Source organism: Scyliorhinus torazame, chromosome 6 (genome assembly GCF_047496885.1).
Source record: "Scyliorhinus torazame isolate Kashiwa2021f chromosome 6, sScyTor2.1, whole genome shotgun sequence".
Taxonomy (NCBI): Eukaryota; Metazoa; Chordata; class Chondrichthyes; order Carcharhiniformes; family Scyliorhinidae; genus Scyliorhinus; species Scyliorhinus torazame.
Window position 1 is genome coordinate 77142086 of NC_092712.1, and position 23811 is coordinate 77165896.

At 45.0% G+C, this 23811-nt stretch overlaps 1 protein-coding gene across 2 annotated transcripts in view; it reads left to right on the forward strand.

Moving 5' to 3' along the window:
* The window catches only part of LOC140424849 (kinesin-1 heavy chain), a 176284-nt gene that overhangs the window by 59453 nt on the left and 93020 nt on the right, over nucleotides 1–23811 (forward strand). For both annotated transcript variants that reach the window (XM_072508347.1, XM_072508346.1), the window contains exon 2: nucleotides 1290–1377. In XM_072508347.1, the coding sequence (XP_072364448.1) occupies nucleotides 1290–1377 (88 nt within the window). The remainder of the gene's footprint in view (nucleotides 1–1289; nucleotides 1378–23811) is intronic.

The window sequence follows — 23811 nt, forward strand, 5'->3', positions numbered from 1 at the left end:
ACTAAGGGGGACATAATTGAGATGAGGCATAATGTAGACGGGAACAAACTTTTCCCCTTTGCAAATGAATCAATGGCCGGGGACATAGATTTACAGTAAGGGGCAGGAGGTTTAGGGGGCATGTAAGGAAAAACATTTTTACACAGGGGATGGTGGCGGTTTGGAATTCGCTGCCCGAAAGGATGGTGGAGGCAGAGATCCTCCTAACATAAGTATTTAGATGTGCACTTGTGATCCTAGGGAGTACAAGGCTATGTATGGGCCAAGTGCTGGAAAATGGGATTAGAATAGTTAGGTGGTTGTTTTTGACTGGCGCAATCGTGATGGGCCAAAGGGTCTTTCCTGTGCTGTAGGATTCTACGCCTCTACCTCAGCCAGTATAGGGATCAAACCTGTGCTGTTGGTGTTACTCTGCACAAAGCTCTAGCCAACAGAGCTAACCTGCATCCCCTCAATCACTATTTCCTCAAGTCTAATTTTCCCATATTTCCACACCGCCATCCCTCTGAACAATCGCCTGTTCACCATCCTTGACGTAGGCAAATCTAAATTCCTTTCCTTTCCTCTTTTAATTTTGAACCTTTGTCATCCAGTTGTAGATTTGTGGATATCTTGAACACATTATTGTAATGCTTTTTGGGTTATCCTTCATTTAGCTTTATCAGGGTAGCAAGGAGGAGGAGACGGTAAAAATTAGCCATTTAGGTACTACATTGATTATGTGGTGTATAATAATCACTTCTTGTCACAAGTAGGCTTCAATGAAGTTATTGTGAAAAGCCCCTAGTCACCACATTCTGGCGCCTGTTCGGGGAGGCCAGTACAGGAATTGAACCCGCGCTGCTGCCTTGTTCTGCATTACAAGCCAGCTGTTTAGGCCACGATGCTAAACCAGCCCCAATTAATATATAGCCTTGTTGAAGAGATGTAATTCATTCGGTTCATTTTTCTCCCAGTGTAACACATTAAACACTTATTATCTTCACCTATTTGTCTGTCTCCACACATTCATAATTATTTTTGAATATTAGACTTCACGTGTTTTTCTTTGAAAGCCACCAATTTCTATTTTTGATTTCTAGTTTTCTGCACTGTAGTATTTGTTTCAACAGCATGCTGATGAGCAAAACAGCTGCAGCCAGTTGGTAATGAATTTTCACCTATATATGAATACTTTAGCTCAAAACTGTTTTTATACAGTGTATTGCTATTTGGAATAAATATAAATTAAAAGTTCTGTGCAAAATATTTTTGAAATTTAGTGTTAAACCAATTTTTTTCCCCCCCAGGGCAAGTCTTATGTGTATGACTATGTTTTCCCATCAAATTCAACGCAAGAACAAGTGTACAATGCCTGCGCAAAAAATATTGTCAAAGGTGAGTTATGTGAATGAAAAATAGATGTTTGAATTTGTTTTGTAAGTTTTCCATTGCAAAGTATTAACAATTTTGAGTTACACAGTATATTGTATTACATTCAAATTAATATTGGCTACTTGGCAAAATATACTCGTGCACACGAATTGTTTGATTTCACTAGCCACAAATGTTTTGCATGTGAATGCTTTGCTTCTATATGCATACAATCTTGGTAAGGAGGATCTTGCAATCCACAAACTTTGTCCAAGTCTTTATTCTTGTATGGGCCATTGGGAATGCTAACCCCACCATCTCAGAAATCAAGAGACAAACTCTGGATTTAGTAAAACTTTGAGTAGTTTTTGTTTTCTGACAGACCAATATAGATTGATAGTTGATGTGAGTGTTTCTGACCTCACTAGTGGTTCATTTAATTGCATCCATGAGAGAGCTGTTTATAAATCTACATTACTGCCCCTGAAGATACTTTACCGTGTCCCACACATGGGAGATCCCAGACCCCATCCGTGGCCTGTCCTGATCCCAGTATCCGCATTAGTAATCAGGGATAAGGATCATAGCAATTTTTAATCTTTGCTATTCAAAGCGTCCTGCGAACTTGGAGCCCAGTTGCTAGTGGCGCTCAATTTTACTTCAAAATCACGGTATCCCGTAATAAATTTGCAATAGTGGCATTTTAACAAACTGGTCAAGTAGTATAGGTGAACAAGCCCTTTCAGTCCATTGTAGCTCAATCATCCAGAAATGTTATGATTCTCCTTTATAGTTTGCTTCCACTAATCCGTACAAAGCCCACTGCATGTGAAGAGCTCTGGAATTTCCTCCTTAATCCCCTCTGCCTCCAAGATCCAGAGCAAATTGGTTCCAAAATTGGCTTAATGGCAGGAGGCAAAGGGTGATGGTCAAAGTTTATTTTTGTGACTTGTGACTGGAAGCCTATGTCCAGCGATGTACTGCAGGGATTCTTGCCCTAGCCGTGAATGTGTGGGATGTGATCAGTAAGTTCGCAGATGGTGCAAAAATTGGTGTGGTAAGCAGTGAGGAGGAAACCTTGGATTACAGGAAGATACAGATGGGCTGAACAGTGGAACATGGAATTTAACCCTGAAAAGTGAAAGGTTATGCATTTTGGGAGGACTAACGAGGCAAGGAAATACATAATGGATGGTAGGGTGCTAGGAAGTACAGAGGGCCAGAGGGACCTTTGGGTATATGCCCAAAGATCCCTGAAGGCAGCAGGACGGGTAGATTTGGTAGTTATGAAGGCATATGCGATACTTGCCTTTTATTTATTTTTTTTAAAATTTAGAGTACCCAATTATTTTTCCTAATTAAGGGGCAATTTTAACGTGGCAATTTTAACGTGGCCAATCTACCTATCCTGCACATCTTTGGGTTGTGGGGGTGAAACCCACGCAGGCACAAGGAGAATGTGCAAACTCCTCACAGACAGTGGCCCAGGGCCAGGATTCGAACCCGGGTCCTCCGTGCCGTAGGCAGCAATGCTAACCACTGTGCCACCGTGCTCCCCTTACTTGCCTTTTATTCGCCGAGGCACAGATTATAAGAGCAGAGAGGTTATGATGGAGCTGTATAAAACGATCATTGGGTCACAACTAAAGTATGTGTACAGTTCTGATTGCCACACTATTGGAAGGATGTAATTGCACTAGAAATGGTGCAGAGGAGATTCACCAGGACGTTGCCTGGGCTGGAGAGTTTCAGCTAAGAGAGACTAATTAGTCTGGGGTTGTTTTCCTTGGATCAGAGAAGGCTGAGGGGGGACCTGATTGAGACGTACAAAATTATGAGGGACATATATAGGGTAGATAGGAAGGAACTTTTCCTCTTAGCAGAGGGGTAAATAACCAGGGAGCAGAGATTTTAAGGGAAGGGGCAGGAGATTTAGAGGGGATTTGAGGAGAAACCTTGTCACCCAGACAGTGGTGCAAATCTGGATCTAACTGTCTGAAAGGGCAATAGAGGCAGCGACCCTAACATTTAAGTATTTGGATGAGCACTTGAAACGCCATAATTTACAAGGTTATTAACCCGTGTGCTGGAAAATAGGATTAGAATAGATAGGTGCTTGATGGCTGGTGCAGCCATGCATCTCCATTATGTGCCTAAGGGTTTCTTGCTGTGCTGTGAAGCTTTGACTCTCTATCCCACTTGACAATCCTCCTTTTCAACACCAAGTATTTTATCACATAGTATCTCAATTTTTGTCTTCAGTGTCTGTTAAGCATCTTGGGACGTTTTTCTACATTAAAGGTGCTATATAAATGGAAGTTGCTCTCGTTGAACTTCCTGCTAGTAAGCGTACAATTTGCCTTTTATTTGAATTTGCAGCACTCTCCCGCACCCTACTGCCAGGATAGTTTGAAGTACTTTTGAAGATTTACCTTCTATAATATATCATATATTATCTTGTATACTTCATCCCGTTCTCTGGCAACAGTCTCAAAAGTTCCCAAACTTGATGCCTCATATTACTTGCGTCATCACCTAAGATGGCCTATTTCCACCTTTACTTGACTTCTCCTGTCTGCTCATCTGCTGAAATGCATATTCATGCCTTTGTTACCTTGGGACTTGACTGTTCTAATACGCCACTGGCTGATCTCCCACATTCTACTCTCCATTAACTTAAGTTTATATAAAACTGCCTGTAGCATAGCTAGCAGCAAGGTCTGTTCTATCACTCATGGACCCATATTGTGAAGCAACATCTTGATTTTAAAAATTCTTTTGAATCCTTCACTACCCTGCTCCTCTTAATTTCGGTAATTGCCCCATGTCCCATAAGCCTTTTTGAGATATCTGCACCCCTCTGAAATTTGGTGTCTCAAACATCCCTGTATTAAGCACTGCATTGTTTGTAGCCATGCTTTCAGTTGCTTCGGACCTAAGCTCAAGAATACCCTTCCCATATCTCAATTTCCTCAAAAGTGCCTCTTCAAACAAACCTTTGACCCCCCGCCTCAATATCTCCTATGCGTCTCAGTGCCATATTTTGTTTTAAAATGCACCTGTTAAGCGCCTTACGACATTATTATGTTAAGGATGCCAAATAAATATACTTTGTTGATGTCACTTAAAAGTTGCTTATTTTCTATGACTCAATCCCGTGTTTCTCCCATCCATGTCAGCGAACTCTGTTAATAGCAATTTCAACTGAGCCGGAAGATTGTGGGTCCAGGTCCCACCCAAGGACTTGAACATGCTGTACCGAGGGAGTGCTATGCGGTCAGAGGTGCAAACATTTGGATGACACATTAAACCGAGGTCCCATCTGCCCTGTTGGATGGATACAAAGGATTCCATGACACTATTTTGAAGAAAAGTACTGCCTTGGCCAATATTTGTGCCTCAGCCAAAATCAGAAAATAGATTTTCTGGTCATTATCGTATTGCAGTTTGTGGGAGCTTGCTGTGTGCAAATTGGCTGCCATGTTTCCTACTTCACAACGGTGATTATGACTCCAGAAATGTGCTTTATCAATGCAGGTTTTTCTTTTTTCTCTTTCAATATAATTTAACCATCTAATGCAAGGAATTCGCCTCTTAGCTTTTTGCATCATCTCTAGTATATTAAGGAGGTTCTTGCCTATTGGTAACAGGATACACTATTTGAAGATGTGCACTTATCAGAGCACTTCCCAGTTTCAGTACATCTTCCATTACTTGTACTGCATTGTCTTATCTGTTGTCATGTGAGAGCACCCTTGGCGAAATGAGTGTTGGCGAAATGAGTGTTGGCGAAATGAGTGTTGGCGAAATGAGTGTTGGCGAAATGAGTGTTGGCGAAATGAGTGTTGGCGAAATGAGTGTTGGCGAAATGAGTGTTGGCGAAATGAGTGTTGGCGAAATGAGTGTTGGCGAAATGAGTGTTGGCGAAATGAGTGTTGGCGAAATGAGTGTTGGCGAAATGAGTGTTGGCGAAATGAGTGTTGGCGAAATGAGTGTTGGCGAAATGAGTGTTGGCGAAATGAGTGTTGGCGAAATGAGTGTTGGCGAAATGAGTGTTGGCGAAATGAGTGTTGGCGAAATGAGTGTTGGCGAAATGAGTGTTGGCGGCTCATGTTACTGGAGTGATGTCAGACTGTGGGTGGAGCTGAGCTCTACTTCTCTTTTTTAGTTTTAGTTTGAGAAAGCTTGGGGGTGTCTGTGAGCTGCACTGCTGTTGATCTCTGCCATGAAGAAATCTGTATGCCCCCCTTTTAACATCCAAAAGGCTTAACAAACCTTCAAACAGGAGCACATTAGGGTTTTCTTGAAAACCTTTATAATTCTTCTGAATTCACCAAATGATTAAGAGATAGTACTTCATGGCCGCGATCAACAGCGGTGCAGCTCACAGACACACCCAAGCTTTCTCAAACTGAAATTAAAAAGCAGAAGTGGAACTCTGCTCCACCCACACTCTGACATCATTCCAGTAACATGGGCAGCTCCATTTCTTAAAGGTACATTTCTTAAACACTCCTTTCTTAAAGGGTACTCTCACATGACCCCCCCCCTCCCCAGGAAAAAAAATAAACCATCAACTTCAAGATGGTTTTATTTTTCACCTTTGCACTATCCTTGAAGAAATGCGCACAATAAATATACTTGTTCGTTTAAAAAAACAACACACGCAAACAGGTTATTATAATAATAAAGTCAATTTTTTCCCATTCTTCTTCCTCCAACTGAAATCCTTCATGATTGACAGTCTCGTTGAACAAGATCTCTGCACGATCCGTCCAATTCTCTACGCTTCGGCATGGCTCTTTAAAGTCCGATACATTAGTTCAATTTGATCAGAGTCTCTTGTAATTCTCCCACACAGGAGCATTGGTTATCACAGCTTTCAGGCAGTCAAATGCTTGTTGACTGTCCGCTGTCCATTGAAATTTTCGACGTTTCTTCAGCAAGTCCATCAGTGGAGCAATCACGCTACAAAACCTTTTTACTAATGTTCGATCAAATCCACTCATGGAAAGAAATCGCATTATTTCCCTTTGTCTTGAGGGTATTGGAAACTCCTCAATGAAAGTGACTTGGGCTTTTCCAAATTCACTTTTAGCTAGGTTTATCACCAAACCCGCCCCCTGAAGTCGATCGAATAACTCCATCAGATGTTTTAAATGGTCTTTCCATGTCTGGCTGAAAATTACCAGATCGTCGATGTATGCACAATTGGGTAATCCTGAAACGACTTTGTTAGTTAACCGTTGAAATGTGGCTGGGGTGTTTTTCATGCCAAATGGCATAACTTTGAATTGGTATATACCATCTGGAGTCACAAAAGCTGAAATCTCCTTCGCCCTTTCGGATAAAGGTACCTGCCAGTAACCTTTAAGTAAATCCAGTTTGGAAATAAAAGCTGACTGTCCCACTTTCTCAATGCAATCCTCCAAACGTGGGATAGGATAAGAGTCCGTTCTTGTAACTGCGTTAACCGTTCTATAGTCCATACACAACCGTTGGATACCGTCTGGTTTAGACACCATCACTATGGGTGAGCTCCATTGGCTGCAACCCACTTCAATTATGCCATTTTTAAGCATACTCTCAATCTCTTTGTTAACCTGTGCCAATTTTAAAGGGTTAAGTCTGTATGCATGTTGTTTGATTGGAACAGCATTTACCACATCTACATCATGTATAGCCATTTTAGTACTTCCCAATTTCTCTCTACAAACTTGCCCATGTGATATCAATAACTCAGGTCAGTTTGTTTTTCCTCTGGAAGATAACTCAACAATTTATCCCAATTTTTAAGAACATCCTCATTTTCCAATTTAATTTGATGCATGTCGCAATCACAGTCATCTGGATTTGGTTTGTCACTGAGTTAGAATCATTAAAACCTCCTCCTTTTTCTCTCCTTCCCTTTCAAAGTACCTTTTAAGCATATTCACATGATACACTCGGTGATTCTTCCTTCTATCTGGTGTTTTTACCACATAATTCACCTCACTTAATTTCCTTTCAATCTGATAAGGTCCACAAAACCTAGCTTTTAAAGGTTCACCTACCACTGGTAACAACACTAATACTTTATCTCCAATGGCAAAACTACAAACTTTGGATATCTTGACCGCAACCTGTTTCATCACATTTTGTGCAACTTTCAAATGTTGTCTAGCCAATTCACCTCTATTTAACCATTCCTTAAAATTTGACACTTAATCCAATAATGTAATTACCGATTTTTCACCCACCAATTTTTCCTTAATCAATTTAAGTGGTCCTCTTACCTCATGACCAAAAATTAGTTCAAAAGAACTAAATTTGGTTGACTCATTAGGAGCATCCCCAATTGCAAACAAAACAAATGGAATTCCTTTATCCCAATAATCTGGTAATCTTGACAATACGCCTTCAACATTGTCTTTAATGTCTGATGCCACCTTTCTAATGTTCCCTGAGATTCTGGATGGTACGCAGTTGATTTAAATTGTTTTATTCCTAAGCTATCCATAACTTCTTTGAATAACCTTGAGGTAAAATTTGATCCTTGATCCGATTGGATTTCTGTGGGTAGTCCATATATAGTAAAGAATTTAAGTAATTCCTCCACAATCTTTTTAACTGGAATATTACGGACTGGAATGGCCTCTGGAAACCTAGTAGACACATCCATTATAGTCAAAAGATATTGATTCCCACTTTTTGTTTTAGGAAGCGGTCCTATGCAATCAATTAGGACCCTTGTAAAAGGTTCCTCAAAGGCTGGAATGGGTATTAAGGGCGCTAGTTTCATCAGTGCTTGAGGTTTCCCTATCACTTGACATGTGTGACATGATTGACAAAATTTAACTACATCTTTATGTAGTCCAGGCCAATAAAAATGTTTCTGGATTTTAGCTTGAGTTTTCCTTGTCCTCAAATGACCTCCCACTGGTACCTCATGTGCAACTCGCAACACCTTCTTTCAATACCCTACCGGCAATACTACTTGATGAACGTCTGCCCACTTTTCATCCGCCTGCATATGTAAAGGTCTCCATTTTCTCATCAAGACATCACTTTTACAGTAATAACACTCTGGTATACACTCCGATTCCTCTTTATTTCTAAATCTTTTTTTGTAACCTCGCCAATTTTCTTGAACTAAAAATATCCGCCTCATCCTCCACCTGTTCTTGTTCTTTTTCAACCATCTGATCAAAAATCGTTTCTGATAATTGCACTTCAACTTCATCTTCACTCTTTGATTTCTCCTTGTCTTAAACTGTGACTTTGCAACCTTGTTACTACACAATTAGGAAAAATCCCAGGATATTCGTCCTTCAACACTTCAGTTGTCTGATTTTCCACTGGCTTATCAACCACAGTAGGCATCACTCCCATTTGCAATCATTATCCAGGATAAACTGTATTCATGGACAAGATAGATTCTCTATTACTCCTACTACCACTTCACCACTCTTCACTGGACTTTCCAACCTTACCGTATATAATTGAACACTACTCCTCTCACCCTGAATTCCACATATTACCACCTTTTCTGGCAACATTCTTCCCAAACTACATAACTCCTCATCTCTTACCATTAAATATTGACTAGCTCCTGTATCTCTTAAAATTGTGACTTCTTTACCTACTCCTCCTGATACACATGAGTAAACTTTACCCACACAAGTAAATTCTTTAAAGAGATCTGGCACCTTCTTATCAATGACCTCTTGATCAGGGCAGTACAATCTTTTGCACTTCCTTCGCTTCCCTTGGGCTTTCCTTTACCACTCTTGATAAACCCCACTGTCTCATCCTGTTTTACCACATCAGCCTTCCCAGTGCTTTTCTTCAACCACCAACATTGTGACTTTACATGGCCTAGTTTATTACAGTGAAAACATTTGAAACTTTTCATGTCTCTTCCACCCTCCTGGATTTCCTTTTTAATCTGAGGTACACTCTCCATATTATCTCCCATCAGATCACCTTTATCTTTACCACTTTGAGTATTTCTCATATCCCCAGTTTCTATCCCTCATAGGCTGAAACTGATGTCGGAAACCAAACTTTGATTTATGAACTAATTCATAATCATCTGCCATTTATGCTGCTAATCTCGCAGTTTTAACCCTCTGCTCTTCCACATGAATTCTCACCACATCAGGAATTGAATTTTTAAACTCCTCCAAAAGTATAATTTCTCAGAGAGCTCCATATGTTTGGTCTATTTTCAAAGCCCTTATCCACCGATCAAAATTACTCTGTTTGAGCCTTTCAAATTCCATGTATGTATGACCAAATTCTTTCCTTAAATTTCTAAACCTTTGTCTGTAGGCACTAGCTCATATGCACCCAAGATGGATTTTTTCACCTCCTCATATAGAACATAGAACGATACAGCGCAGTACAGGCCCTTCGGCCCACGATGTTGCACCGAAACAAAAGCCATCTAACCTACACTATGCCATTATCATCCATATGTTTATCCAATAAACTTTTAAATGCCCTCAATGTTGGCGAGTTCACTACTGTAGCAGGTAGGGCATTCCACGGCCTCACTACTCTTTGCGTAAAGAACCTACCTCTGACCTCTGTCCTATATCTATTACCCCTCAGTTTAAAGCAATGTCCCCTCATGCCAGCTATTTCCATCCGCGGGAGAAGGCTCTCACTGTCCACCCTATCTAACCCCCTGATCATTTTGTATGCCTCTATTAAGTCTCCTCTTAACCTTCTCTCCAACGAAAACAACCTCAAGTCCATCAGCCTATCCTCAGAAGACTTTCCCTCCATACCAGGCAACATCCTGGTAAATCTCCTCTGCACCCGCTCCAAAGCCTCCACGTCCTTCCTATAATGCGGTGACCAGAACTGTACGCAATACTCCAAATGCGGCTGTACCAGAGTTCTGTACAGCTGCAACATGACCTCCTGACTCCGGAACTCAATCCCACTACCAATAAAGGCCAACACTCCATAGGCCTTCTTCACAACCCTATCAACCTGGGTGGCAACTTTCAGGGATCTATGTACATGGACACCTAGATCCCTCTGCTCATCCACACTTCCAAGAACTTTACCATAAGCCAAATATTCCGCATTCCTGTTATTTCTTCCAAAGTGAATCACCTCACACTTCTCTACATTAAACTCCATTTGCCACTTCTCAGCCCAGCTCTGCAGCTTATCTATATCCCTCTGTAACCTGCTACATCCTTCCACACTATCGACAACACCACCGACTTTAGTATCGTCTGCAAATTTATTCACCCACCCTTCTGCGCCTTCCTCTAGGTCATTGATAAAAATGACAAACAGCAACGGCCCCAGAACAGATCCTTGTGGTACTCCACTTGTAACTGAACTCCATTCTGAACATTTCCCATCAACCACCACCCTCTGTCTTTCAGCTAGCCAATTTCTGATCCACATCTCTAAATCACCCTCAATCCCCAGCCTCCGTATTTTCTGCAATAGCCTACCGTGGGGAACCTTATCAAACGCTTTGCTGAAATCCATATACACCACATCAACTGCTCTACCCTCATCTACCTGTTCAGTCACCTTCTCAAAGAACTCGATAAGGTTTGTGAGGCATGACCTACCCTTCACAAAGCCACGCTGACTATCCCTGATATTATTCCTATCTAGATGATTATAAATCTTGTCTCTTATAATCTCCTCCAAGACTTTACCCACTACAGACGTGAGGCTCACCAGTCTATAGTTGCCGGGGTTGTCTCTGCTCCCCTTTTTGAACAAAGGGACCACATTTGCTATCCTCCAGTCCTCTGGCACTATTCCTGTAGCCAATGATGACATAAAAATCAAAGCCAAAGGTCCAGCAATCTCTTCCCTGGCCTCCCAGAGAATCCTAGGATAAATCCCATCAGGACCCGGGGACTTATCTATTTTCAGCCTGTCCAGAATTGCCAACACCTCTTCCCTACGTACCTCAATGCCATCTATTCTATTAGCCTGGGTCTCAGCATTCTCCTCCACAACATTATCTTTTTCCTGAGTGAATACTGACGAAAAATATTCATTTAGTATCTCGCCTATCTCTTCAGACTCCCCACACAACTTCCCATCCCTGTCCTTGACTGGTCCTACTCTTTCCCTAGTCATTCGCTTATTCCTGACACACCTATAGAAAGCTTTTGGGTTTTCCTTGATCCTTCCTGCCAAATACTTCTCATGTCCCCTCCTTGCTCGTCTTCGCTCTCTCTTTAGATCCTTCCTCGCTACCTTGTAACTATCCATCGCCCCAACCGAAACTTCACACTTCATCTTCACATAGGCCTCCTTCTTCCTCTTAACCTAAAACTACAATCCAGGTTCCCATGCCCCTGCTGCATTAGTATATGTCCCAGATACCTCCTCCGGTGGTGATGCAAACACTTCACTAGCCCTACCTACCAGCTTTGTTTGAATCAGTAATACCCACATGTCCTGTGGCCATTTCATTTGTTCAGCTACCTTCTCAAATGAAATGAAAAAGGCTTCTACCTCCTTCGCGTCAAACCTTGGCAATGCTTGGGCATATTTAAATAGATTCCCACCAAGCCGTCGATTTTGATGCTCTTTCTCACTATCCTCATCACTATCATCCAACTGTACGTTTCCCTTTACGTCTGCCAATTTTAACTGACTGTCATGTTTCATGGCCATTTTGTGAAGTTCAAATTCTCTTTATCTGTTTCCCTGATCTGTTTCTCCCTTTCATCAGCGGAGCTGATGGGGGAGGGTGAGAGCCCCACCCTGTACGAGCTAGACCGAACTCCTCGGTCATTAAGGCCGAAGCCCAAAGTGAACGAGCCGCCAAGGGCAGTAATTATCTGCTTCCATAAGTTTTGCATAAAGGAGAAGGTATTAAGCAGGAGCGTGAGGTGCTGTGGGATGGTACTGTGGTTCGGATCTACCAGGACTTGACAGTGGAGTTGGCAAAAAGACGAGCGGCGTTTGGGCGTGTGAAGGCGGCTTTGTACAAGAAGGGGGTGTGATTTGGTGTGGTGTACCCGGCGAAGTTGAGAGTAACATATAACACCAAAGACTTTTATTTTGAGACAGCGGAGGCGGCTGAGGCGTTCGTGAGGGCAGAAAGCTTGGGACAGATGTGAAGAGCGGAATTGGAAGAGAGACTGTGGACTGTGTTTGAACGACTGGAAAATATACAAATGTTACAACTTTGTACTGATTTGTATTGAAATTTACTTCTCTTTGCATTGTTACAGAGTTCAAGTTAATGGTGTTCTGTGTTGTGATGGTTAAATGTTATGTTAGTGAATTGTAGGGGTTGGATTGTTGGGTTTGTTTTTTCATAGAATTTACAGTGCAGAAGGAGGCCATTCGGCCCATCGAGTCTGCACCGGCTCTTGGAAAGAGCACCCTACCCATGGTCAACACCTCCACCCTATCCCCATAACCCAGTAATCCCACCCAACACTAAGGGCAATTTTGGACACTAAGGGCAGTTTATCATGGCCAATCCACCTCACCTGCACATCTTTGGACTGTGGGAGGAAACCGGAGCACCCGGAGGAAACCCACGCACACACTGGGAGGATGTGCAGACTCCGCACAGACAGTGACCCAAGCCGGAATCGAACCTGGGACCCTGGAGCTGTGAAGCAATTGTGCTACCACTATGCTACCGTGCTGCCCTTTTGGTGTTTCTTTCTCTGGGACTGGGTGGAAGGGGGCGAGAGGTCTTGGTGGGGGTAGCCACCCGCGCTAGCTAACTAAAGTCCGTTATTAACTGGGGGTGAGGTGAGAGGGCGGCTGCGGACGTTGAAGCCTGGATAGCAGGCTTCAATGGGCCGACGAGGCGAGCGAGAGGGTGGGGGAAGGGATGGATGTTGGGAGATGTTTTGGTAGGGGGGGGAAGGGGTTCGATGTTAACAATGGATAGGGGCGGGTCAGGCTTATGGGGCAGGGCCCGGTGGTATGGTGATGGTGGATAAGAAAGGTGGGGGGGGGGGGGGGGGTGAGAGACCCCCAATAAGGATAGTCACGAGGAATGTGAGAGGGCTAGGAGGTCCAGTCAAGAGGTCAAGGGTGCTTGCACATCTTAAAAGTTTGAAAGCCGATGTAGCAATGCTGCAGGAGACTCGCTTGAAGGTGAAGGACCAGGTGAGACTTAAAAAGGGCTGGGTTAGCCAAGTGTTTCACTCCGGATTTGATGGAAGGGCTCGAGGGGTCGCGGTGTTGGTCAGCAAAAGGGTACGCTTCCAGATGGAGAAGGTGGTGGCAGATCAGGGGGGTAGATATGTGATTGTGGCAGGGGCGCTGGAGGGGAGATTAGTGGCGCTGTTAAGTGTATACGGTCCCAATTGGGACAATGTGGGATTTGCGAGGAAGGTGTTTGGGGCTATTCCTGACTTGGACACGCATGAGCTGATTGTGGGGGGGCGGGGGGGACTGGAACTTAGTGCAGGAGCCAAGGTTGGACAGATCACGGCCGCGCTCGCTGGTCCCATCGAGGGGGGGGGGGGGCGAAGGCGCTGGCTGGGCTAATGGTGGAAATGGGAGGGGTGGACCCTTGGAGGTTCCTGCACCCAAAGGAATGGGAGTACTCTTTTTTTTCTCAGCGGTCCATAAGGTATACTCTCGGATCAACTTTTTTGTGGTGGGGAAGGTTTTGCTGGCTGGAGTCAAGGGGTCGGAATACTCTGCAATTGCAGTGTCAGATCACGCTCCACATTGGGTGGATATGGCGCTGGAGAAGGGGGCAGTGCAGAGACCGGGGTGGAAACTGGATGTGGGGCTTTTGGGGAACCAAGTGTTCTGTGAGAAAATTGAAAAGGTAATTAAGGAATATGTAGGTTTCAATTGTACTGGTGAGGTGTCGAAGGCAGTCATCTGGGAGGCTCTAAAGGCGGTAGTGAGGGGGTGAGGTAATTTTGTTTAAGGCCAGGGTGGACAAAGAGGAGAGGTTGGCGAGGCAGAGGGTAATTGATGAGATGTTGGAGGTAGATAGGAGGTATGCAGAGGATGGGGACCCGGCGAAGCTGGAAAAGAGGAAGGAACTACAGTGAGCTTCGACCGACTGTCCACCAGGAAGGTGGTGCGCCAACTGAGACGGGCAAGGGGTGCAGTTTATGAACATGGAGCTAAGGTAAGTTAGCAGGTCAGCTCCGGAGGGAGGCAGCGGCAAGGGAAATTCTTCAGGTGAAGGATAGGGCAGGGAAGTTGGTGGTGGCTCCAGTGCTGATTACAAGGTTTTTGACGAGTTTTATGAGAGGTTGTGCAAGTCTGAGCCACCCGGAGGAGACCGTGAGATGCAGGAATTTCTAGATGGGTTGGAGTATCCGAGACTAGGGGAGGGGGACAGGGCTACATAAGAAGGAGCAATAGTGGAGCAGGAGATAAAGGATGCAATTGGGAGGATGCAGTCGGGGAAGGTGGCAGGGCCGGATGGGTTTCCAGTGGAATGTTATAAAAAATTTAAGGATAGGTTGGCACCCTTGACGGTGGGGATGTTTGAGGATGCGATCAAGAAGGGGGTGTTGCCATAAACCTTGTGGCAGGCATCGATTTCACTGTTGCTAAAAACAGATAAGGATCCGACGGAGTGTGGGTCGTATAGGCCCATATCACTTCTGAATGTGGACGCAAAAGTGTTGGCGAAGGTACTGGCGAGTAGGCTGGAGGAGTGCCTTCCGAAGGTGATAGGGGAGGTTCAGACTGGGTTCGTGAAAGGGAGGCAGCAGTTTTCGAACATTAGGAGGGTTTTGAACGTTGTTATGGCACCGGCGGAAGGGAAGGAAACTGAGGTAGTTGTGGCATTGGACGCCAAGAAGGCGTTTGATCGGGTAGAATGGGGGTACCTGAAGGCAGTGCTGGAGCGGCTTGGGATTGGACCAAGGTTTGTGAACCGGGTAAAGCTATTATATAAGGAGCCGAAGGCGACTGTCTGCACAAATAATATCAGTTTGAGATACTTTTCTCTCCACCGTGGGATGAGACAGGGATGTCCTATGTCCCCCTTGCTGTTTGCACTTGCGATTAAGCCGTTGGCCATCGCATTGAGAAGTTCAGGAGCATGGAAAGGAATAGTGCGGGGGGGAGGGGATAGAGAATAGGGTGTCCTTGTATGCTGACGACTTGCTGCTGTATGTGTCGGAACCGAGTGCGTCGATAGGAGGAATATTGGAGCTACTGCGGTTATTTGGGTCTTTCTCTGGGTACAAACTGAACCTGGACAAGAGTGAGTATTTTGTGGTGTCTCTGCCGGGGGTGGGGGCAGGGGAGGGGGGGCTGCCATTCCGTAGAGCAGGAACTCATTTTAGGTATCTGGGGGTGCAGGTTGCCCGGGAGTGGGGGAGGCTTCGCAGGTACAGCATCACTAGTTTGGTGGGGAGAGTGAAAGCCGATCTGGCATGGTGGGATGGCCTTCCTCTGTCACTGGCGGGCCGGGTACAGGCGGTTAAAATAAATGTGTTGCCGCGATTCCTGTTTATTTTTCAATGCCTACCGATTTTCCTGCCAAAGTCATTTTTCAGGGAGATTGAGGGAAGGATTACCTCACTCATATGGGGAGGGAAGGTGGCCAGAGTGAGAAAGGTGCTGCTACAGAGGGGAAGGCAGGCAGGGGGTTTGGGTCTCCCGAACCTGTTGTACTACTACTGGGCGGCGAATGTGGAGAAGGTGCGTAGCTGGGTCAGAGGGGTTGATTCTCAGTGGTTCAGAATGGAGGAGAGTTTGTGCAGGGGGGGCGGGGCTGAAGACCGTAGCAACAGCGCTGCTCCCGATGGCTCCGGGGAAATATTCAGGGAGTCCGGTAATAATAGCTTCATTGAAAATCTGGAGGCAGTTTCGCCAACACTTCGGGTTGGGTTTAGGGTCAAGGGAAATGCTGATTCGGGGGAACCACAGATTTGAGCCAGGGAGGTGGGATGGAAGTTTTCGGAAATGGGAAGAGAAGGGGATTAAGACGCTAAAAGATTTGTTTCTTCGGGGTCGGTTTGCAGGATTGAGGGACATGGAAGCGAAGTATGGGCTGGAGCAGGGAGAAGTGTTTAGGTACATGCAGGTTCGGGATTTTGCCAGAAAGGAGATACCGAGCTTCCCAGAGGAGCCGGCCTCCACATTGCTGGAGGATGTGTAGACGTCAAGGGGACTGGAGAATGGGGCAGTGTACGGAGCTATTTTGGAAGAGGATAAGGCACCACTGGAAGGGATCAAAGCAAAGTGTGAGGAAGAACTGGGAGAAGTTATAGAGGTGGGGGTCTGGTGTGAGGTGCTCCGGAGAGTGAATGACTCCACCTTCATTGTTCATAGAATTTACAGTGCAGAAGGAGGCCATTCGGCCCATCGAGCCTGCACCGGCTCTTGGAAAAAGCACCCAACCCAAGATCAACACCTCCACCCTATCCCCATAACCCAGTAACCCCACCCAACACTAAGGGCAATTTTGGACACTAAGGGCAATTTATCACAGCGAATCCACCTAACCTGCACGTCTTTGGACTGTGGGAGGAAACTGGAGCACCCGGAGTAAACCCACGCACACACGGGGAGGACGTGCAGACCCCGCGCAGACAGTGACCCAAGCCGGAATCGAACCTGGGACCCTGGAGCTGTGAAGCAATTGTGCTAATCACTGTGCTACCGTGCTGCCCAATTGGTGAATCTGAACCTATGTCATCCATCTATAAGATGCTTTGCAGCAATTTGCTGAGGCTTCTTTGGCAGCATCCTACCAACTCACGACTTCCACTGCCTAGTTGAACAAGAGCAATGAGCATGTGGAAACATGGCCACCTGTAAGTTCGCCCCCCCGAGTCACTTATGATCCTAACTAGGAAATATATAGTCACCCCTTCATCGTCAATGGTTCAAAATCCTGAATGCGAGACTACAGTTCAAGAAAGTGTTCTTTCAGCACCTTCTGAAGGGCAATTAGGGATGGGCAATTGCTCTTGCCAGTGAACCCCACATCCCATGAACAAATGAAAAAAATGTGAAATTTTTGCTGTGCTTCCATCGATTCAGCAGTCATTCCTAGTTTGCAAATGTAAAGATTTGCAAATATATGAAATTTACATTGAGCTGCGGAATCCAAATTATTAATTAAGATCAGAAATTGTCAACTCTATATACCATCCCTCTGGTCCTCCACTCCAGTATGCCCCTACCCCACCCATGCCATAATTCAGTTAACAAACACCCATGTGTCCAGTTCTTTTGCTAATTTCCTATCTCTGGTTGTTGCCTTGAATCCCCACTGCTTGAAGCTTTAGTTGTAGTTTCTTTTTGCAGGCTTCGTCAAACATGTTTTGGAATTCAAAGTGCATCACATCATAGGACCAGTCCATTTTGCATATTACTTCAACAAATTGCATTTAAATTGAGCCTTTGTAGAAAAATGTCCCTCGGCTCTTTTAGATGCATGTGGGGAAAATGAATATGAAGCCAGGGGCATAACGTAAAGTTTAGGTTCAGTAGATTTTAACAAGACGATGGAACTAGAGGTGCAAGAGGATTTAAGGAGGCAAATTTAGAGTGAGACTGTTTGAAGGCATAGCTAGCAGTGATGGATAGCAAAAAGTGGGGATGCACAAGATCACAGTCAAAGTGTACATCTATGCTGTCTTTTCATGCAGAATTTGAGGCCTATTGGAAGAGCCTATTTGATACCAACATACGAGTTGGGAGCTGGCCACTTAGTCTGCTTCACCATCCAATAAGATCACTGCTGATCTGATTATAACAGCAACTCCACATTCCTGGCTACTCATGGTAGCTTTTCACATCACGTCCTTAAAATATTCAAAGACTCTCTTCCTCAAAAGGTGATAGAAGCGCGAATAAGACCCCGAGAGTAAGGAGAGGGTTCCTGGAACGCAGTAGGGACCGAGGAGGGTTGGCGCTGCCAAACCTGGGGAGCTACTACTGGGCAGCAAATGTGGCGATGATCCGCAAGTGGGTTATGGAGGGAGAGGGGGCGGCATGGAAGAGGATGGAGATGGCGTCCTGTAAAGGAACAAGCCTGGGGGCGTTGGTGATGGCACCGCTGCCGCTCTCGCCGACAAAGTATACCACAAGCCCGGTGGTGGCGGCAACGCTAAGGATCTGGGGCCAGTGGAGACGGCACCGGGGTGCAATGGGAGCATTGGTGTGGTCCCCGATCAGGGGTAACCACCGGTTTGTCCCGGGGAAGATGGATGGGGGGTTCCAGAGCTGGCATCGGGCAGGGATTGGAAGAATGGGGGACCTGTTCATCGACGGGACGTTTGCGAGCCTAGGGGCACTGAAGGAGAAGTTCAAGTTACCCCTGGGAAATGCCTTTAGATATATGCAGGTGAGGGCTTTTGTGAGATGACAGGTGAGGGAATTCCCGTTGCTCCCGGCACAAGAAGTTCAAGATAGGGTGATCTCGGGTGTATGGGTCGGGGAGGGCAAGGTGTCGGAAATACACCAGGAGATGAAAGAAGAGGGGGAAGCGCTGGTAGAGGAGCTGAAGTAAATGGGAGGAGGAGCTGGGGGAGGAGATAGAGGAAGGTCTGTGGGCTGATGCCCTAGGTAGGGTTAATTCCTCCTCGTGTGCCAGGCTCAGCCTGATACAATTTAAGGTGGTCCACAGAGCGCACTTGACGGGGACGAGGTTGAGTAGGTTCTTTGGGGTGGAGGACTGATGTGGAAGGTGCTCAGGGAGCCCGGCGAACCATGTCCATATGTTTTGGTCATGCCCGGCACTGGAGGGGTTCTGGAGAGGAGTGGCGGGAGCAATATCTTAGGTGGTGAAAGTCCGGGTCAAGCCAAGCTGGGGGCTAGCAATATTTGGAGTAGTGGACGAACCGGGAGTGCAGGAGGCGAAAGAGGCCGGCATTCTGGCCTTTGCGTCCCTAGTAGCCCGGCGAAGGATCTTGCTAATGTGGAAGGAGGCGAAGCCTCCCAGCCTGGAGGCCTGGATAAATGATATGGCTGGGTTCATAAAGTTGGAGAGGATTAAGTTCGCCTTGAGAAGGTCTGCGCAGGGGTTCTACAGGCGGTGGCAACCGTTCCTAGACTATCTCGCGGAGCATTAGAGGAAGGTCAGTCAGCAGCAGCAGCAACCTTGGGGGAAGGGGGGACTGCCTGGGAGGGTGGATGAGCAAGAGATAACATGAAGGGTTGGGGAAACTGGCACGTGCGGGTGAGGGCCAGTGTACAAAGCTGTGTAAATATATCATTTTGCCATGTATATATCTTGCTCTGCGCGATTTCTCGTTTTTTTTTTTTGTTGTTGTTACGAGGGGGGGGGTTATTGTTTGTAAGGGAGAAAAAGTGTGTTAAAAAACTTTAATAAATATATATATTTTTTTAAAAGGTGATAGAAGCAGAGTTCCAAAGTCTCATGACCCTCAGAAAATAATTCTCCTAATCTCTGCCCTAAATGGTTGACCTCTTTCTTTTAAACACATCCCCAGTTCTAGATTATTCCACCAGAGGAAGCATCCTTTCCACATCCACTCTGTCAAAACCACTCAGGATCTCGTGTTTCGATCAAGTCACTTCTTAATCTTCTAAGATACAAGCCTAGACTGTCCAACCTTCCTAAGATTTCTTTTAAAATTTCAATTAATGGGCAATTTAGCAGGGCCAATCCATCTTTGGGTTGTGGGGGTGAGACCCACACGGACTGGAAGAATGTGCAAACTCCACACTGATAATGACCAGGGGCCGGGATCGAACCCTAGTCCTCGGTGCTGTGAGGCAGCAGTGCTAACCACTGCGCCCCCGTGCCTCCCTTTCCTTCCTAAGATAACCCACCCAGTCTAATAAACTTTCTCTGAACTACTTTCAAATGCATTTACAGTCTTCCTTAAATAAGGAGACCAATATTGCAGATGTGGCCCTGTATAGCTGATGCATAACCACCTAACTTCTGAATTCAATTCCCCTCGCAATAAAGTATAACTTTTTATTAGCTTTCCTAATTACTTACTGTAGCTGAATATTAACCCTACTCTATCAGATCTTTGCCCATTCGATTAACTTACTGACATCCCTTTCTGTCCTCTGGTCATTTTCAAAACTTTCTTTGCAATCTGTCTTTGTGTCCTCAGCCAATTTCGCAACCATACCTTCAGTCCCTTCATCCAAGTCATTTATATAAATTGTAAAAAGAATTGAGGCCCCAGCACTGATCCCTGTGGCACATCACTCGTTACATCTTGCCAAACAGAAAAAAATCTATTTATACCTACTCTCTGTTTCCTGTTAGCCATCCAATTTTCTGTCCATACCAATATGATGTCCCCTACACCATGAGCTTTTATTTTCTGCAGTAACCTTTCTGGCACCATATCAAATGCCTTCTGGACATTGAAACTCGTGTATCCACCGGTTCCTCTTTATGAATAGGACATGTTACTTCTCTGAAGAACTCCAATAAGTTGGTTAAATATGATTTCCCCTTCACACAATCATGTTCTCATTGCCTGATTGCCCTGAATTTTTCCAAGTACCCAACAGAATGTCTTTAATAATCGCGTCTAATATTTTCCCAATGATGGATGTCAAACTGAACATTTAGAGAAACACATCTGCAGCCAGTGACACTGGCTGCAGAAGCTTATTCTGGGTTTTGGAACTTGAATGGTGGTTGGAGTCACTGGGGTGCGTCAGTGAGGCTTTGAACTACATGGATAGCACATCTGGGGAGGTGGTCACACTCTGGTTAGGAGTGTACAGGCAGAGGGGGAATGGATGATCACAAAGCAATCTGAGAACCAAGCAGGTAGCGCAGGAGACCCCAGAGTTTATCTTTCTTGATGCACAGTTTTCCATTTTGGGTACTGGTGATGGTTCCTCAGGAGAGTGCAGCCAAAGCCAAGTCCATGGCATGACCTGTGGCTCAGCTGTACAAGAGAGAGGAAGAAGATTGGAAGAGCAATAATGAGACTGGAATTGATAGTTGAGGAACAGATTGGTGTTTGACGCCAGATGGGGTGTTACCTTCCTGGTGTCCGGGTCAAACTGGTGTCATGGGGCAGTTAAAGAAAGAACAAAGAAAAGTACAGCACAGGAACAGGCCCTTCGGCCCTCCAAGTCTGCGCCGACCATGCTGCCCGTCTAAACTAAAATCTTCTACACTTCCGGGGTCCGTAACCTTCTATCCCATCCTATTCATGTATTTGTCAAAAGAACAATTTGTCACAAGTTGCAGGATATCCTTCTGGGGGAGGGTGAACAGCCAGAAAATATGGTCCACATTGGTACCAACCGCATGGTTAGGAAGAGGGATGAGGTCCTGAAAGCAGATATCAGGAAGGAAATGGAAAAAGCAGGACCACCCAAGAGCTAGTGCCACGTGCTAGTCAGCATTGGAATATGAGGGATGACCTATTGAACCCGTGGCTGGAGAGGTGACTTGTGGCTTAAGAAGAGCATCAGATTTGAGGCATTGTGGCCTGTTCTGGGCTAAGTGGGACCTGTATCCAGGTGGGTTGCACCTTTACAGGACCGGGACTTCCCCCTGTGGGAAATTTGCTAATACTAAAGTAGTTTGTCATGGGGGTGGGAACCTGAGGCGTAGCTCAAATTGGGGGGGGTAGAAAAGTGGCAAGTGAAACACAGGCATTGACCAGGCTTAGAATATTGGATGAAAGAATAAGTTGGGGCACTCTATCTGAATACACGCAACATTCACAACAAGGTAGATGATTTAAAGGCACAAATAGATATAAATGGGTATGATCTAATTGCCATTATGGAAACTTAACTACAGGGTGACCAAGACTATGAAATGAATATTCAAGGATATTTGCCATTTTGGAAGGACAGGCAAAAAGGTAAAGGAAGTGGTGTTGCTCTAATAGTAAGGGAGGATCTCCAATCAGAAGAACAGGATGTGGAGAAGGAATCTGTTTGGGTGGAGTTAAGAATCAGCAATGGACAGCAAACATTGGTAGTTGTTTATAGGCCATCACAGTAGTGACGGTGTGGGGCAGGAGGGATTAGGATAATCAGGAGATTAGAGAACCATGTAGCGGGGGTAATACAATAATAGTGGGTGAATTCAGTATCCATATATTGTGGCATGGTGACAGTAGTTAGCACTGTTGCCTCATGACACCAGGGGTCCCGGTTCAATTCTGGCCTTGGGTGAATGTCTGTGTAGAGTTTGCACTTTCTCCCCATGTCTGTGTAGTTTCCCCGGGTGTTCTGGTTTCCTCCCACAGTTCAAAGATGTACAGGTTAGGTGGTGTGGCCATGCTAAATTGCTCCTTGTGTGTCCAAAGATGTGCAGGTTAGGAGGAGTAACGGGGAAAGGGTGGGGGAATGGGCCTAGGTAGGGTGTTCTTTCGGAAGGTGGTGACCGAATGGTCTCCTTCACTGTAGGAATTCTATGGTTCTATATGGAATGGATAGGACTAATGATGTGGAGGATGTGTTTCTGGAGTGTGTTGGGGCTGGTTTTCGAGAGCAGTATTATGAGGAATCAGCTAGAAAATAGGTTATTTTAGATCTGGTACTGTGAACAAGGAAGAACTAATTAATCTTGTTGTGAAAGGATCTTTAGGGATGATTGACCATAATTCATTGAAAATGAGGTAGTTCAACCTCCAGTCAGGGTGTTAAATTTGAATGAGGGAAAAATTAATGTAGGCGGATTAGGAAGATGCCTTAAAAGGTATGATGGTACATAGGCAATGGATGGTCTTTAAAGAATTATTACCTAGTTTACAGCAACGATACATTCATTCAAGGCACAAAAACTCAAAGTCAGTTGAACGTGGGAAACAAAGGAATTGAGGATTGTATAAGTTTAAAAGAAAAGGCCTCAAGTTGCCAAAAATAGTAATCCTGAGGATTGGCAGGATTTAAAGGGAGAATAGAATATGAATGGAAACTAGCAAAAATCATAATGGACTGTAAAAGCTTCTATAGGCATGTGAAAAAACATTTGGCTAAGACAAATGTGGGTCCATTGCAAGTGGAAACAGGAGAATTTATAATGGGGAATAAAGGTTAGGTAGAAAAGCTAAATGATTACTATAGTCATAGAGATCTACAGCACAGAAAAGACTCTTCGGCCCATGTCGCTGTCGGTCAAAAACAACCATCTAACTTTTTATAAAAATGTGGTTTTTTTTCCAATTGGGGCAATTTAGCCAATCCACCTACCCTGCACATCTTTGGGTTGTGGAGGTGAGACCCACACAGACACGGGGATAATGTGTAAACTCCACACGGACAGTGATCAGGGGCCAGGATTGAACTTGGGTCCTCAGCGTCGTGAGGCAGTAGTACTAACTACTGTGCCACCATGCCACCTAATCTAATTATTCTAATCCCATTTTCCAACACTTGTGCATACCCTTGTATGCTTTGGCATTGCAAGTGCGCATCTAAATACTTTAAATGTTATGAGGGTCTCTGCCTCCACCACCCTCTCAGGCAATGAGTTCCAGACTCTTGCCACCCACTGGGTGAAAGTTTTTTTCATCACATCCCCTCTAAACTTCCTGCCCCTGATCTTAAATCTAT